At 38.8% G+C, this 17,748-nt stretch overlaps 1 protein-coding gene across 1 annotated transcript in view; it reads right to left on the reverse strand.

Annotated features, from left to right (window-relative positions):
• The window catches only part of TM9SF3 (transmembrane 9 superfamily member 3), a 52,758-nt gene that overhangs the window by 27,305 nt on the left and 7,705 nt on the right, over positions 1 to 17,748 (reverse strand). The window contains exons 2-5 of the mRNA XM_064463657.1: positions 15,983 to 16,178; positions 7,524 to 7,646; positions 2,902 to 3,062; positions 413 to 490 (exon numbers count right to left, since the gene is read on the reverse strand). Coding sequence (XP_064319727.1) covers positions 413 to 490; positions 2,902 to 3,062; positions 7,524 to 7,646; positions 15,983 to 16,178 — 558 coding nt within the window. The remainder of the gene's footprint in view (positions 1 to 412; positions 491 to 2,901; positions 3,063 to 7,523; positions 7,647 to 15,982; positions 16,179 to 17,748) is intronic.

The raw sequence follows: 17,748 nt of genomic DNA on the forward strand, positions 1-17,748 counted from the left end.
CCAACTGATACTGCCAACTGGTTTAGGCTAATGCCTAAATTTACTTCAGTGAGAAGTGTACATGTGACCATTTGCAGTTAGTCAGCTTAGAAGTCGTACAGCTGTGTCTCTGAAACTTCCTCGCTTCTGATCACGTGAATGTACTTTCTTAGGCTGCCTTGTATTTGCTGCGGCCTGGAAGCTTGCCTGCCTGCACTTTTACTGGAGCATTCTGAAAAACTGCAGCCATCCTATTTGAGCAACAGAACTATCACTTAAAACTTACAGCCCTAGACCTGCCTGCTTCATTGTCCAGAACACCTGGGACGTCCAAAAATTCAAAGATGCCATCCGAAAATTCCATGACATGTTCTGAACTAAAGCAACCATTTTGGATGGATGTTTGGTAAGGTTGTCTTATAACAATACATACTCTGTGCTGAAAGAAAGATGGGTCAAGGTACTTGTCAAATCGGTCTTCAAACTTCACATCTGATTTCTTCCATTTCACCTAAAGAGAGAAAAGTTACAATGAGCTTTTCAAGCGTAAATATGTTCAGCTATACTTACAGGCAGAAACCCAAAACACATTTTAAGTCATCCACTTCAGATGTTTTCTTCAATATGAATTTAAGTTTTAGGAAAAACAACAGACTGATGTCTTAAAGACTGATATCAACAGGTCAGAGATAGAAGGAACATCAGTCACCTTGCCTCATGGATCTAATCTTGCCTATGCTTATGTTTAAGAAGAAGGAAGAGTCAGTCTTGCACTGCCTCAGCTCTCACTGTCTCTGCAAGAACATTACATGTTCACTGAGCGATGACAACACCCCCTACTTCTGCTCCCACAACGGCAGCTGAGATCTGTTTTGCTGCCATGCGCTGAGAGTGGTATTCACTGAAATCATCTGTACCTGAGTTCTCTGAGTACCATGCCCAAGAAAAAAGACGCAGTCTAGCAGAAGCAAGGGAAATGAGAAGATGCAAGGTCAGATTTAAAACAGATGCCAATAGGAAAGAAAAGGGCCATAAACTGAGGTACAAGCTGGCTGGAAGGGGATTGGATAAAAGGGATCAGAAACTGGACCCTGAAAGACAGACATTAAAATGTTAAAAGCTACAAGCTAAATGCTGCAGCCTAAATTCTGTAAGACCACAGGGTTCTGCAATCCAGACACTTCAATTGCCAATAAATAACTCTGAAACCAGCTGGAAAAGTACGCGTTTATGGCCATACTACCACAGGGTAGGAGCATACTACTGCTCTCAGTTTTTCCACTAGCTGCACAGGACTGCTTTGGCTTTGGAAGATCTAATTGTACTAACGGAACTATGCGGAGCTAATATGGTAGCAGAAAGTATTTTGCAGGATTTTTGCAAGATTGTTTTAATTTTTAAATGCAATTTCAGAAATTAAACATAGATCTACGCTAACGTTTTTCAAAGGCATGCCAAGACTGGGAAATATCAGGATTTTTAGTGATCTTGAAACAAATGCAGCCCCCTTGTGCATATCTCTTTAAAACACGCGACAGGAACCATCCTTTCCAACAGATGTTCTCTTATTCAATATAGAACACTGAATATAAATGTAGATTGAATACCCCTATCACTCACCACAGTCCTGAGACAGATTAAAAACCCCAAGACTCAAGCGTTACCCACTTTGAGGTATGATATTCACATTCTTCAGTTCAAATTACAACCTTGTTCAGGATTACTAGCTCAAAACATTAACAGCTTTCAACATTGTTTGAAGCAAATACGTTTCTCATTAGAGCGTCTGCCACTAAGAAGTACTTAGAACAAATCCACCAGAGACAATCTGTGAATTAAACACCACACATGCACCAGCAATTGCCCAGAGGTGCCAACAGAATTGGATAGGTAATTCTTGAGCTCTGTACACTAGAAGTGTTTTAAGGGAACATCTAATGTTATTTTCATTACTGGCAGCTACTCAGTGCTGTCCATCTCAAAATTCACAGGGCAAATGGACTTCCTAATGCAGGTGGAATTTGAAATAGACAATTTTAAAAATCCATTCTGCAGTAAAAATAGGAAGAATAGTGAAAACATAACTCTAGAAAGCACATAAAACCCACTTATCTGCACTTTGAACTATACAACTTATTCAGCACAGCAAAAATGTAACAGTGCTACAAATAGCCTCTGAAATAAAATCTTTTGCTGATACCTACTAACACATTGTAGAAAAGCCTTGCATCAAGAACTAGTTTCAGTATACAAATGTGGTGAACATGAGAAGTGAATCATTACAGATTTAAGTAATGTCAAATAAATAAGGAGGAAAACTGAAAATTTTAATTGTCTCAGATCAGCAAACATTGTAAACAACTATTTACAGAACATAAAATTCATTACCTTTTACCACAGCAATTCAATGTAATAGCAGAGGGCTTCAGAGAAAATATTACTAATATGGTTATATAAATATTTCTACTGGAACTGCAAAAACAAAATAAGCTTTGATACTAACTGCTTGCAAAGTATGAAGGCTTACAGTGGGTTCTGTCCTAGCTCAGAATACGGTTCAAATCTACGATGCAAATGTCAGAGCTCCAAACTTTAAGAAAACGTGTACCTACTGGGGGGTCATCTATACTTGTGCTCTCCATACCTTTTGGGACATCTTCATTTCCCACCAAAACACTTTTCTGCAGATTACAGAAGCTTCAGTTTGTTTGAATTGTTTCAAAAATCATCATTTTACGTTTATTCTTAATACACCTATCAAGGTTTTTCAGTAATGAAATAAAATTTTGAAGGAGTGAAGATGCATCTTCCTCTAAGATACAAATATGTATTGATACATCAGGCTAAGTGTACAAGTACCTATTTTTGAGCTATTTCACCATGTACAGTTTCTTATTACAGATGCATCACCAAATTACTTACTGAATATGACATCTGGATTTTTGTGTTTGGTACCAATTTCACCTTGCCTTCGCTGGTGAGATTGACATCTACAATTCTATTTCCATTGTAACCGATTTCAAGTTTTTTGTAAGTCCAAAGGTAATAATCTTCTCCATTTTCATCTGCTTCTCCAACAATACCTGCATAAAGAAGCGTAAGCATCTATTACATGTACGCTTTTCAAATATTTTGTAATTTTTTTAATATATTATGCATTACAAAAGCTTTACCAGCTAAAAATGCGACATAACTCGAGTAAAGAGAACACAGGAGACATTACGCTCTTCTTTTCAACTCTAATACCTGGATTACACCTTCAATCCACAGGTATCTGCAAGAAGCGTTCTGTAATGGCATTAAAAGAAAAAAAAGCATGCAGCTACAAACACTGCAGTATAAACAGAAGACACAACAGTTCCTCTAGTTTTATTTGGAATTCTAACCAGATAAATGACTAGCTGAATACAGATTTATTTCCATGAACAGAAATTACCCAAGACCTCTGCATTTTCCCATCTCCCGTCTATCCCTTCACTAATTTTTCTTCCTCTTAAAAATTTTACTTTCATTCTGTATTCCCCATTAGTTGACTCCCCAACCTATCCCTTTTGCTCTCATTTGCACACAAGCTTCAAATGCTTGCCAAGAAACAGTTTTTGACTACTCTCCCTGTTCCTTTCACTGAAAAATTCGGAAAGTTACCATTTACTTGAAGATTTTTATTACCTCCAACATGGGAAGCTGCTGACATGCCCCTGGAGCATCAGAACTTGACTGAACTCAATAATAGCCATGGTTAATTTCTCACTTTTCAAAAAATTACTGCAAAATGCCTAATCGACTACAGAAAAATTCCAGAGCCTGTACTACACTGGTAAAAAAACAAAGTCAAGCCTTGCAGTCACCAAGTTCACAGGATACAAGTGTCATCTTTAACGCCAAGACGATCATATCAAAGATGGCACATGAGATGGGAAGTCCCAATAAAAGCAGCACTCAAGATGTACAAAGGTGGGCGGGTGGGAGAACAGGTAGGTGAAGGGTATGGAACATAATCACGAAGCAGCAGGTATATGAAGGAATGGCACCTGTGCTTTCTAATTTTCAAGGTGGTGTTTTTCTGTCATGTTTTTTACTCATGCTCATCCATCAGGATTGCCTTGTATATGCCATCCATACAGAACAAGTGCCTATGCCATACAGCCTAGCACCTGCCATACCAGCTGTTCCCATGGTAGTATCCAAAACCACGACAACACAGACCTCTAAACTACTTAAAGGACATTCTGATCAATCACTGCCTGAAGAAGTGAACTAACACGGTGCTCCATATACCTAGGGAGATGTCCTGAAACAGTCAAGCCTAGCCGCTCCACTGCAGGGCAGGCAATTCAGCAAAGAATAAAACCTGGAATAATTTTATTTGAATGCACTTTAAGAGATCTGTTTGCCTTTTTCAGGCCAGAAAATAACAGGTAAACCTTCCAAAGCCCTCAAACAGCAGTCTGAAGTCATTACATTTGGTTAACAGCAGTTAAGAGAAGTTATTTTATACCTGGTCTTTACTGAAAATAGAGTACTCCTTTCTGGATATTTTGAGGACTTCCTAAGGAGAATATCAAATATTAATAGTTGTGCGTATGACTTTGACGTAAGTCAGCCATGCCGAGGTGGCAAGCCATGAAGAACATAAAACACGAACTTAAAGTTTGCCAGGAAGAGTGCCACAAATCCATCTGGATGAGCCCAGAGAAGTGAGCAGTCTGCTTTAAGAACATAATTAAACAGAAGTTGCCTAGCATTCTCAGCAAACATTAACACCATCTGAATCCTTTTCTTCTAAACTCTTCAGAGAATACTTACTTTCTCTTTGTAGCAGGAAAAAAAAAGACCTCTAGCCATTTACATTTAGGGAAGAAAATTTCAGTTTAATCTGGCTACAAGACACACATCAACAATGAAAAAAATAGCGGATTGGGTGATACAGTACATACAACACATGCTGGCTAGGGGGGTTCTCAGGGAAGGTAATCCAAAGTTAGTGGATCAATGTAATAGCCTTCAGAAAGAAACAAAAAAGCCATTTCAGTGCAAGATATTTTTAACACCAGCTGAGGGTAACCAGTTCTGGACACTACCTTAACAAAACAAACAAAAAACCCTTCTCAATATTCAAAATATTTCAAAGATGCCATCATATTTACTAAAGGTCTTACTCCTGTGTATTTTAAATAGTCCTAATGTTTTTCATTACGGTTACTGAAATTAACAGCTATGTGATAATACTCAGTCAAGCAAAAGATACTAGTTTTTCTTAGCATCTCCGCCACCACATTCCATGGTACTAGGCAAGTCTGTCCAACACAGACCAAGACACCAACAAGCTGGAGGAGCCATGTGTAAAGTATCACTCATGCAATATTTAGAACAGAAAAATTTATAATAAAAATTGTTCAGTGAGCAGCAAGTCTCAGAGTTTTAAGTTTTAGGCAGCACATTCCTATGAAATGAAATATTCTTATTGTTGAACAGAGACCCATAAAAACTAGAATTAATGCAGATAAGCTATATTCAGTTTCCCAAACTGTGCTTGGAACCCGAAGGTCAGAAAGCCTTGTTCAGACCTGCAGATAAACACTTCTGATCAGGTGCACCCACTCTTTTCTCAGCCTCCCATCAAGAACCAACTAATTTTTATTTTTTTTTTTTGAAGAAAAGACAGGCTAATATTGACGGCCCAATCTGCAGCCCTGCTAGTTTTACCTAGCCCTCAGGAGACAGAGACCAAAATCTTCAGCACCGCTTGCTTTCACATCTGATGTCAGGTTATGTCCTCTCATATTACCAGTACTTTCGATGCTGCAGTGATCTATTAAGAATCACAACTTAAGGTTCTGGTTCCAAACAACTATCAAAACCAGCTTCTTAATGTCATACGAAGATGTCGCCTAGATTCTGCACGTTTGTTAGCTGCAGCATTAGGAATTACTTCTTGTGCATACAAAGCATACTACTGAAGAACATTAAAAACACAGGATTCGCAGTAAAACAGATTTTTCAGTTGAGAGCATAAAATTTAGTCAGTGTGTAGAAGATTTAGTAGGCATACTTGTTCTTCAGTATTTGAGGTGAGAAAAAATATTCCCAAATAAGATCAGAAAAATCAGTCTTAAAGAAAGTCTCCAAGACTTGCTAGCCACACAGGATTCCAAAGAAGCCAGCTCAGCATCCATCATCCTTGGGCAGTCTAAAGCCTACATAGCCACCAGTAGTCTAGGCAAATCATTCATTGATCTTTTACTGAATGGCCAAAAGCTTAAAAAAATATTGTAGCAACAACTGTCACTCATGGATGGTTTTAAAAAGCCTACCAGCAATTGTGCAAGAATAGTAAAGGCCACACAGATTAATCAGGGTCTGCTCCAAGCCCTGCCACAGAGCTGTTACACACACTAAACAAATCAGCTGAAAAGAACAAATGCAATACATGAATATTTCTCCTGTCAGGCATTATAATGTTATCTCCTGAAACCAGATACATTAAAAAAAAATAGCAAGAGCCTTCCTGACTAACAGATGAAAAATAAATAAAAACACTAACATTTCTGGCTGGGACTCAGGTTTCAACAGCTAGCTACTTTCTGAAAACAATTAAAATTATAAGAGCTAAAAAACCAGCCTCCACCAGAATGAATGAATGATGAGTAACATTATTCAGCATACTATCTATCAAAGAACTTTGGCCACATGGCTTAAAGTATATTTTTGTAGGTGTTGTGGGGTTTTGTTTATTTTGGGGGTTTTTAACCTCTTTTCAGAACACAGGCAACAAAGACCTTACCTCAACAAAGTCTTTTGCAGTGCTTTTCATTTCCCTTCAGTTTACATCTACAACAGGGAGATTAGGGCTTGGGGAGTCTGGCTGATTGCTATCAGTTCAAATGCAATCTGCAGAGCACTCTGTACTAGGTATGTGATAACAGATTACAAGGGAGTGACAACAAACCAGAGCGCTTAGGAGACGGCGGCAATAAGGGCATATAAATTTTGATTCAAGGCACAAGTACTTCTGAGCCCAACAACAATAATTTTAAGAACTGTGTAAGAACAAATAAAACTACTTCATATAACCACAGACTGCATATGCAAAGCTGTTTAAAAGCCACTAAATTACCATAGAAGTAAATCAAACAACTCGTGCATTATTAATAAGCCCAAGAACTAGCAAAATAATGCTAAAACATTGGAAGAGATTTTAAAAAAATTGTCATTCACAAACACATCAACATGGATCTTGTACATGACCTATCTAATTACCACTTACTTGAACACTTAAAAGAATTTAACCCTAAGAACTCAGTATTATTACAGCTTGAGAAACAAGAGAGCTTTTCATCGGTTTTGTAGTTCAGTAGAAGAAGACACGCAACTGTTCTTTCAATGCAGTAATCCTTCAACTTATTTGTATTATTTGGTTACGCAAGTTCTACATACTTGTGAGATTCTCCTAGTGAAGCTTAGTCATTAAATTACTCCATGAAACCCACTAGCACAGGACTCCTGTAGTTGTAATCAAGTTGTTTACGCATAATATCACTTACCCCATATCGGCAAGTCATCAATATACATCTGGTACCAGTAGTGATTTTTGATAGCGTACACAAACGCATCCCTTCTGCCTTTGTCCAGGTCGATTTCACAGTAAGTAGTCTGCATTACATCCTCTGCAAGAAATTGAAGCACAGTTAATTATTCACTGGTCATGAGATGGCCCAATGCAAAGGCAAACCAAGCAAATGGCGGGATGGACATTGCTGGAGTCTTTAACCCCTCCTGGCTACCCGCCAGCAGGTAACAAAAAAGGACATCTAAAAAGGAACCATTAAAGCAATTACATGACTGTTTTTGTAATTCTACCCTTCCACAAGCAGAAGCTTCCCACACACTGGATAAGGCAAGGTTTCAAAGCATTCTTTTGCTACTTCACTACATTAAGATCTATTTGCTGATGGCAGCTTTACCTGGACAGATCATGAGATCTCTCTTACTTTAACAAGAGGTATGAAATTATTAATAAATACCTAAAACTCTGTACAATATTATCTCTCCATTTTAGTACAATCAAGCTCACTGACTAGGAATACCATTTGTAAAAAATAAAACTTTTTAAAGTTCTCAGCAATTACCAAAAAACTGCCATAAAGAAATAAACAAAGCAATCATGGTAAATGTAGAAAAAAGGACAGAACACAAAAATAGGAATAACGCAAAGAATGCACAAGAGGCTGCACTTGGAAATAAAATTAATCCACCTCTTAAGCCAGAAAGCTATTTTCCCCCTCATACGATTCATCAGTTAGCAGCCATTCTTTCACATCCCAATTTCCTTCCCTAATATTTCCTTTTTAAGTGAAACAAGACAAAAGGGCTCATGTTTACAGTAATTCAGGCAGCAACCAACTTAGAGAAAAAAACCAAACCATTCACATCTTAGTAAATGTTTTCAGTCTGCAAATAGTTACGCAAAGTGAATGTAAGTAATTCCAGCTCCCTCCCCCTCCCCTTTTTGTCATCACTGGAACCGAGGACCCATTTCTAGCAGATGAAATTAATCTATGCCCCAAGTACAGCTCTAATCTGTATCCAAATTCAGCTTACTTTCTCCTACAGACTAACTGCAATATAAAGCTTAAAAAGAAAATCTAATCACCTGCACAGAAAAAGCACAGCAAGCAGAGTATTTCCAACACAAAACATTATTTCTCTGATAATGTCAATTTGTCAACATGAAAATACACACAGTATGTCTAGTCAAGCAAAACTGAAGCAAAGCCTGGTGAAGCAAGACAGCAAGAACCCAGCCAGCAGCAGTCCTGCAGATTTACAGCGATCTGCTGTAGCCCCAGAGAAAAGAGTCACCCTGGCTATTCAGGAATGGATGCATCTTTCTCCTATTTCTTATAAAAACTTCAGTATTTTCTATTTTTGTTTCTTCCAAGACCTAACAAATGCACTCAAAACTTCATTTTTTTCACTAAATTATCATTTTTCAGACTGACTTATTAGGCAATAAACCTTTTGCTGAGAAAACAAAACCATTCGCTGGTTGCAGTGATCACAATACTGTATATTTCGGGATCCTGATGAGCGTGCTGAAGGTCAGCTCTAAGACAAGGGTTCTGGATTTTAGAAGAACTAACTTCAGCTCATTCAGGGCTCAGTTGGGAGGGATTCCATGGGATGCTTCCATGGAAGACAAAGGCGCTAGTGAGTGCTGGGAGTTCTTCAAGAACTCTCTCTTGGAAGCACAGAACCAGTTTATCCCCTACAAAGGAAAGGGAAGTAAGCAGAGCAAGAAGCCCCCTTGGCTCAACCATGACCTCCTGGGTCTACTCAAATCCAAAAGGGAAGCATACCAGAGATGGAGATGTGGAGGATTATCCGCTGAGAGCTACAAGGGCATTGCCAGAGGGTGCAGAGATGCAGTTAGAAAAGCAAAAGCCCAGCTCGAATTGAAACTGGCCGTAGATGTCAAAAATAACAAGAAAGGTTCCTTCAGGTATGTCAACCACAAGCAGAAACAGAAGGAAAACACAGGCCCACTGTTAAACAGAACAGGAGAGTCAGTCACCAACGATGCCGAAAAGGCAGAGGTCCTCAACACTTTCCTCACCTCTGTCTTTCCCAGCACTGTTGGGTCCCAGGCTTTGGGAATGAAATTCCCAGTTGATCCAAACACCGACCCACCATCAGTGAAGGAAGAGTTAGTACGTGAATTACTACGGGAGCTTGACCCCCACAAATCAATGGGCCCTGACGCCATCCACCGAGGGTGTTGAGAGCTGGCTGACGTCATTGCGAGGCCACTCTCCATAATCTTTGAGAAGTCACGGAGAACGGGGGATGTCCCAGAGGACTGGAGGAAGGCAAATGTTACCCCTGTCTGCAAGAAGGGCTCGAGGGAAGCTTCAGGTAACTATAGGCCCATCAGCCTCACTTCAACCCCTGGGAAAGTTATGGAATAAATTCACATTGAGGACAGTCACCATTGGAATAATCTCCCCAGGGAAGGGGTTGACTTGGCCACATTGGACACCTTCAGGACTCAGCTGGACAGGGTGCTGGGCCATCTTGTCTAGACTGTGCCCTTCCTAGAAAGGATGGACTAGACGATCCCTGAGATCCCTTCCAACCTGGGATTGTGTGATTCAAGTCTACAACTGTCCCAAGAAGTCTTTCAGACCATGGAATCCATCTTCAGGACCTGTACCAGTACATTCAGGTGAGGGAAGCCATTAAATTTGGCACCACAGTTGAAACGCAGACTTACAAATCCAGGCATTTTGCATTTGTGCCTCTACTGAGCTGGATCCTACACTTTTCGGACTATGTTCCCTCCCACCCCATAAAAAGGCCTCTGCTTGGCACCTTTTCACTTTGACAGATTTTTTTTGAGTCATCTTGATGTTAATTAAAAGGGGGGGGGAATCAGAATCTCGATCTGGATTTGTTGGTAAGTAGGGATTAATTCTTTCCAAAACCCTTAGCACTTTATTTTCAATCACTAGCAGTTTCACACTATATTCAAATAAAGGATAACACCTTTCTAGTGTTAAATTTTTTAACACACAAAGGACTGTTCAACACAGAGGTCAAAACAAAATATACTCTCATTTAAAATACGGGTAAAAGAGAAACAGGTAGAGGCTGTTAAATGAAGCATTACCTAGCACCGGAGCACAGCAGCCTGAGCTGCGGCAGCCTATGGGGGCCAGGCTGGTTTTAGGTGGCTCGCTCCTGGCGGGTTCACCCCTGCACACAGTGGTACCAGCACAAGTGGAGGACAACATGGGGATGGAAGCAAGTGCTACTACTGAAATAAAAATCACATGAACCACAAGCGCACTTTTTTGAGACCTTTCCCATTTTAAAGCCTGAATACAGCCGCCTCTGTTTACCATTATTAACCAAGACAAATTTGGTATTAGACTGTAATCTAAAACCAAGTTACTCCATGGGCTTTCAGACCCCTGGAAGCTGCCACTTTTTGTTATTGTTGTTGCCTAAACTAAGTGATGTAAACCACGGCTTTTGCTGCTGGGGAGAAAAAAAAAAAAGAGACTTTGAAATATCATTTGAAGTGAAATGACTGCACTAACATGCAACCAGGCTGCATATAGCAGCATGCCACCTAAAAACTGGTCTTCATCCAGTTTTATGGATTTTACTCTGGCATTCAGAACACCAAAAGACACCACAGTGATTATTACAGTCATCTGCAGATCAGCTATGTTACCAGTTACTCCAGTGTACATACACAAAAACCCAGCAGAATCATTGGAAGCAACATTAAATTCTTGGAAAACCTAGGCATGACTTTACACGCGGTATATGATCGCACCCTCAGCCATACCACACAGTGCAGCTCCTCTCACCTCCCACTAGAACAACTGAATGAAGGCAAGAGGAATGAAGACAAGTGGTCCTTCTTCCAGCCACTGAGAATGGTGAAGCTGTGGTTTAGTTACAGGACAGGATTAGATGGTTAAGCTTAAGCCCAGTGTGTGAAATCATTAAATGAAAGTAGCTTAGACCATTCAGTGCCTGGGGAAGCTGAACGAAGCTTCATTACAGCTTTACCAGATCTAACGTTTTTATCTAAGTTATGGTTGTGTGTGTGTGTGTGTCCGTGTGTGTGTCCCTGAGAGGAACGTGAAGTTAGAGGGATGTTTTGTATTGTGTCTATGTCAGGGATGTCAGAGAGGTAACACCTGCTATAAATACAGCTTCAGTAACATCAATAGCACATTATGCAAATTTTTAAAAGAGCATGAAAGCAAGACTCATGACAAAAGTTAGTGCGCTTCTGCCAGATGTCAAATTTCCTATGAACAGTCAGATCAATTGGGTTTTATTCAAACATACAAACCATACAATGAGGTTTTATATCTGACAATCTCCTAATACAACACTGAACGTCACCCTGAACTGCTGTTGTATTTTCTAGAGGTGTTGCAGAAGGAAGTCTTGGACAAGGAGTTCTCACTTAGAAGTATGGTCATTTAATAACATTTCTAAATTTAAGTATGTTAAAAAATCCTTTCCCCCTTTAAATTAATCTTCTCTAACTGACATTGGATGGCATATCAAAAATTAATATGCTAACTGAAGTCACTATGATCCCAATGTTCAACACATTTAATAATTCACTAGGTCTCAGGTGTAACGTAGAGGATATCATTTTAAATGCTTGAATAAAGAACTTGACATATTACATAAAAAGCATTATTACTCTAGATTTAGCTTGACAAGAGAATTAACCCAACTGAAAACCTTAGGTTAGGTTAGGTTGTAATACAAGCATATGCTAATCATTCACGACTTTCTTCACACAGATATTTATACAGATTGGAGACCCGTGACATAACAACAACATTGTCCATATTTGTAACAAAAGGGAAATCCAGCTATCCTGTATGGTCGCAGGTATCCTTTCACGTGACACATTTTTAAATACAAGAAGAAATGCCACTTCATGGATTCTGGAATACACCTAGATCCGCCCCCACCAGTCACCACTACAACTATTCAAGTGCAAACCTCTGTTCTCAGCAGACACATTTCTGCAGAGCCATAACTTATTCTATTTCACAAATACAGACAAGGTCCACTGATTCAAGGGACCTGTAAAAAATGAATCTCAGATAGCAATCTTTTGTTCTAGTGTTTATTTTAAAAACCTGTATATCAAGGGGATTTGGATTTCAACAAATTTCACATAATTTTATTTTAAGTAAATACTAATAACTAGCGCTACAATTTATTTATACTTCTTAGTCTGAAATTTGGAAAAAAAGATATTTTAATACTTTTAATGGCAGATTAAATATAGTAAAATAGAATTGACTCCCATTCAGTTTTCATTTCATGGATCCCATGCTAGAAATACAAAAGCACCTCCTGCTACAGAAGCTGCTGGATGCAAAGAGATTATTGTCTTCGCCTTTTATTCAGAGGACACAGACTGTAAGGGAAAAAAACTACAAGTGCGCATAGACAGCTTCTGCAGTCACGCCCATGTACTCAGTCGTCAACCAGCTACCCTGTACCACCTGCTTTACAGGAAACATCTGACCTGCAGCCACTTTGGCGCAGGGTTAAATCCACTGTAGGTCCAATACAGATCAGCAATTTATGCAGAGCACCAATGTGTTAATAATAATAATTTTTTTAAAAGCAACAAAGGGCATGGATGAAGAGGAATTCCCCACTGGCTGGGAAATGTGCCATTACATCAATCGCTTGTACTTACAAGACATAAACACCTGATTCTTTCTGAAATCTCTTCCATATCCATCATGCCCAGCCTGTCTGGAAGAATATGCACCAATACAGCAGGTACATACCTGGTGGGCACTGGTAAAGCAATCAGAGGTGCAAAAAGGGCACCTGAAAAAAACTAGTATGAGTGTAAGATCAGACCTTAAACCCTGACGAAATTGCAATAAATAGTACGTCTAATAGAGAAAATCTAAAGCTTTCTGTGTTAAAACATCAGCAGAAGCAGCTGTGAATCAGAATGTGAAGCTCCTAAGCTGAACACAAAATAAGGCTTAAGGAGAAGAGGTTTACTTGTTGTGAAGAACTACGTAAAACAGCAGAAACTCATCAGGCAGGGACATAATCAGAACCAAATCACAAGGTACAAAACCCAAAGTGCTTTTCCATTATTCTGAATATGTGTTAGCCCGGGATGACTTTGGCTCCCTGTAGTTCTGAATTCCAAGAGACTCCTCTTAACCAAACAGAAATGGTATCAATGCCTCTGTACTGAGGAGCTGGAGGTTCAATGTTACTTAAGTTGTACTTATTTTTGTTTAAGAAACGTATGTTAAGTATCTTTCTTCTAAGTGTTAGATTAAAGAGTTACCGAAAAATTATTTATTTCTCCATTATTAAAGTATTCTAAAGAAGTATTTCAGAGTGTATTCACAGAAGAACGGATTTCTCCAATGCTGCTTTTCTGCATGTTTCCCTCAGAAATGGCACAAAATACCCTGGAAAGCTAAACTCCATCTGACTACAGACTATAAAGTGGTCACAAGAGGAGACAAAAGAGAAAGTAAAAATTTCATCTCTCTCACGTTATTTCAGGAAAAATTAGATGGACATGCTTTACAAATCTAAACCAGTCTGACTATGGTATGTACTGCTAAAACAGAGGCTCTGGCTTCTTCGGACCCCTAAAGAAGAAACTTTTTCAAGCATTTCAGCCAATTCCTGATGCTGAACCAGTGCATTTCCTTCCCTTGATATCATCCCAACACTGCCACTATAAAAACAGATTACTAAATTACTACATCTGGGTCAATAAAGAAAAGGGCGGGTCCAGCACAGAAGTGCTGAAAAGTGAGCTATAGAACAGCACAAGCCGCCCAGTACTCCCAGTCACAAAATCAAATAAGTGATCTCACAAAAAATTGATATGATAGAGGAATAAATTAACTATGGATAATCTTCAGGAAATAAATCTGGGAATAGGACACTTCACAACAGTAAACATTAACTCACAAACCTTCCCATCTTTTCAATTTGATGCTGCATCTAGAGAGCACGCTTGCCACTGGAATAACACATTCTCTTTGTAAAGGTGGGGCAATTAAAGGAAGGAAAAATTACAGATGTAATTGGCCATAAAAATAAATATTGATCATATTCTAACAAGAGAAGTTTTACTTAATCTCCACAGCCATGCTGAATTGCTGCTATTTGCCTTCTCTGTTCTTTCCATTCTGTTTCTGATCACTCGCTATGCGGTTCGAGAGGAAAACTATTTCCCCCATATTGAACAAAAGTTTTAGCAGGCTACAAGTCTTGCAAACCAGTAATGGGACTGTTTTCCAGTGTCTGTGCAGGTACGGTTCCCTTCTTAAAAGAAAGATTCAACTCCGAATTCCTTCAATGCAGGGACACTACCCCTTATGCAACTTAAAAATTTAAGAGTAATTTCTGGTTTTAACAAACTTTTAATCGTTTACTCCACTTACCCTACTTACAACAAAAACACAATCAAGTCTCTTGTCTTGCAGGTGTCCAGTTTTGGATAAAACTTTTGTAACTTACAGAAACTAAGTCCCATCTGATTGCAAATGCTCAGACAAGAGATACCATGCTTAAGTTCCCCATCCAGTTAAGCACTGGTGATGCAATGAAGTGTAGCCCTCAAGGGGAAAAAAAAACAACAACACACAGAAACTGGATTAAATATATAAATGTTAAAATTCAATACCGACAAAAAGAATCTGTTATTATTTGAAGCTCTGCAAGTATCAGTTACAGGTATCTGAAAGGACTCTGGGTACCAAAGAACATACACAGAGAAATTATGCAATAGCAGACTCAGCCCCTAACACCAAGAAATGTAATTGCAAAAGAAGTTTATTGTCACATCTGGAACAGTACAGAAAGAGGGAGAGAGCAGGAAACAACATAAAAAACCCAAGACCAGCTCTATCCCAACTGCCACATGACGAGTTAGAGCCAATAATCTAGACATATTTGTCAAAGGTATTTTAAACTAGGCAGTAACCCAAAGGATACAATAATTAACTTTGGGTTAAGGTAGAACTTGGAGACGCTGCGCCCTTGCTACTCCTTTCCAGCTGCAGAGAGTCTGCAAGTATTCAACATCGTAGGAAAAGATTACATCTTCAGAACTGATAATTCCAGAGTATTAATTTCAGTAAATACACTTTTAATCATTCATAGGCAGAAAGCTTAGTTTTACTTTATAAAATGTAATGAGTTACTTCAGAAGCATGTATCTGCTGCAAGCATCTTCCTTACAGGGCACACAGGTGAAAACTTTACTGTAAACTGAAAAGCCAATGGTAGTAGGCAACCTTGCAGGGCATTTCAAGTAATAATACGAAATACACTCAGCTGCTAGCAGCAGCAAACTTTCAGTTCTTCTAATCTAAAAAAAAAAAAAATCAACTTTTAAGGATTTTGGGGGGGGGGGGGGGGTGTTAAGTAATTACATGCACTTTTAATTGCTTACCTTTAAATTTGATGTCAAGACCACTAAATTCCAATTCAACTCCTTGAAGTGCTTCTCCTAGGGTTTCGTGGTAGTGGCTGATGCTTTTTTTTGATCCCACACAGAAAGGAAGAGAGAAGTATTTGTATGTTTCTTGGCGATTGTGATAGGGTCCTACTGTATTCATCCATAAAACAACTTCCTCTTTATCTTGGTACTGAAAGATAAAGTTATGAGTTAGATGAGAAGCCCAGCAGAATAAAAATATTCAAGAAACTGTCTCATTCATATTAACTAGCAAGGCAGGAATGTTCAATCACAGGCAACAGTTACATTTAAAGACAGTCAGGTATTTTTGTCTTTTGGGTGGCAGGGATTCTAGGACAAGATTTTCAGCCTGCTTTCCTAAAAAAAAAAAAAAAGGCTTACTTGATCATACAGTTTCTTAGAGCCTATCACTGAAGTTTGAGAAGATGGGGATTCATACTAATTTAATAGAGAAGCAGAAGATGCAGAGAGCAGAAATGGAGAAAAGCAAAAGTCTCAAAAATAAATAAGTTTTTACAAATTTTGTAGAAACACCCATCAGTTAAAAGCAAAATTCTGCTTACCTCCACTGAGAAAGGAAGTATCAGACTTGTGTATCTTGATACACAAGACCTTAGCGTATAAATCAGGCAATCTACCCAAGGTGACAGATATGCTATATTTTCCTAAAACACAACTCCTTTTCATTTCTATAATGGTATAAATCACATTTGAAGATGCCGGAAGAGCACAGTGCCTCACAGGAAGCACTAAAACTGTGGCATACTAACATTAGCCAAGAGACAAAAAAGACAGGAGGACTGCATTTTGATGTGTTTCCAACATTCTCACAGTGAAAAAAAACAGAACAGCAAGGAGCCTGGTGGCTGCCATGAAATTCTGTGCAGGAACATCCACCCTTCACGTTCCACAGTGACTCTTAGCCAGTAAAACTTGTTCCTTGGCCAGGAGCCAGAAATTTTTTTCAACCCCTTATAACTTTTCAATAACAAAAAGTCCTTAAAGCCATTCATCTATCAATATTCAAATACTGCAAGAATTCAGGAGAATTAGAGTTATTTGGAATCTTTATTTGTGCTATATCTGAACACATCTGGATGAGGTATCGGGTTTGCTGGTTACAACACAAAGCCTCTCACCCAACACAACTCCTTCACCTACTACAATTCCAACAGATTAGGAGCTATTTAACTTCTAAGGCAGGAGAAAACCCTACTTGTTTGTAACTGTAAACACCTGCAGTCACAACCACCATATAGATCCTGATTTTTTAAGTATAGAAGAATAAAGTACCATTTTAAGACCAATACACAAGCACAGAAAACAGTGGAAAGGAAAAGAAAGTTAAATGTTAATTAGCTGAACTATTTCACAAAGCACAGATGAAACGCTGAATACAGCTCTGCATCTCCCTTTTTAACAAACAAAGGTTCTTCAACTCCATTCATTCTGAATAACTGACAGGTTAACTCAAAAATAATTAGCTACATGTGGAATGCGATAAATTCTTCAGCTGAGGTGTTTAAAAGTTAAACTCAAGGACTTAAACAAACATGGTTTGGAAAATAATTTAATCCCTTTATACTAACATGTCATCACAATTACAAGCCTCATATTTTTTGTTTACAGAGACACACAAGGGTCATTCCAGCTTCTTTTATGAGCCGCCTCCAACAAGAAACTTAAAATATCTTACTAATTTCATTCTGAGCTGCAGCAGAGACCAAACACCTACCAAT

Source organism: Phalacrocorax carbo, chromosome 12, assembly GCF_963921805.1.
Source record: "Phalacrocorax carbo chromosome 12, bPhaCar2.1, whole genome shotgun sequence".
Taxonomy (NCBI): domain Eukaryota; kingdom Metazoa; phylum Chordata; class Aves; order Suliformes; family Phalacrocoracidae; genus Phalacrocorax; species Phalacrocorax carbo.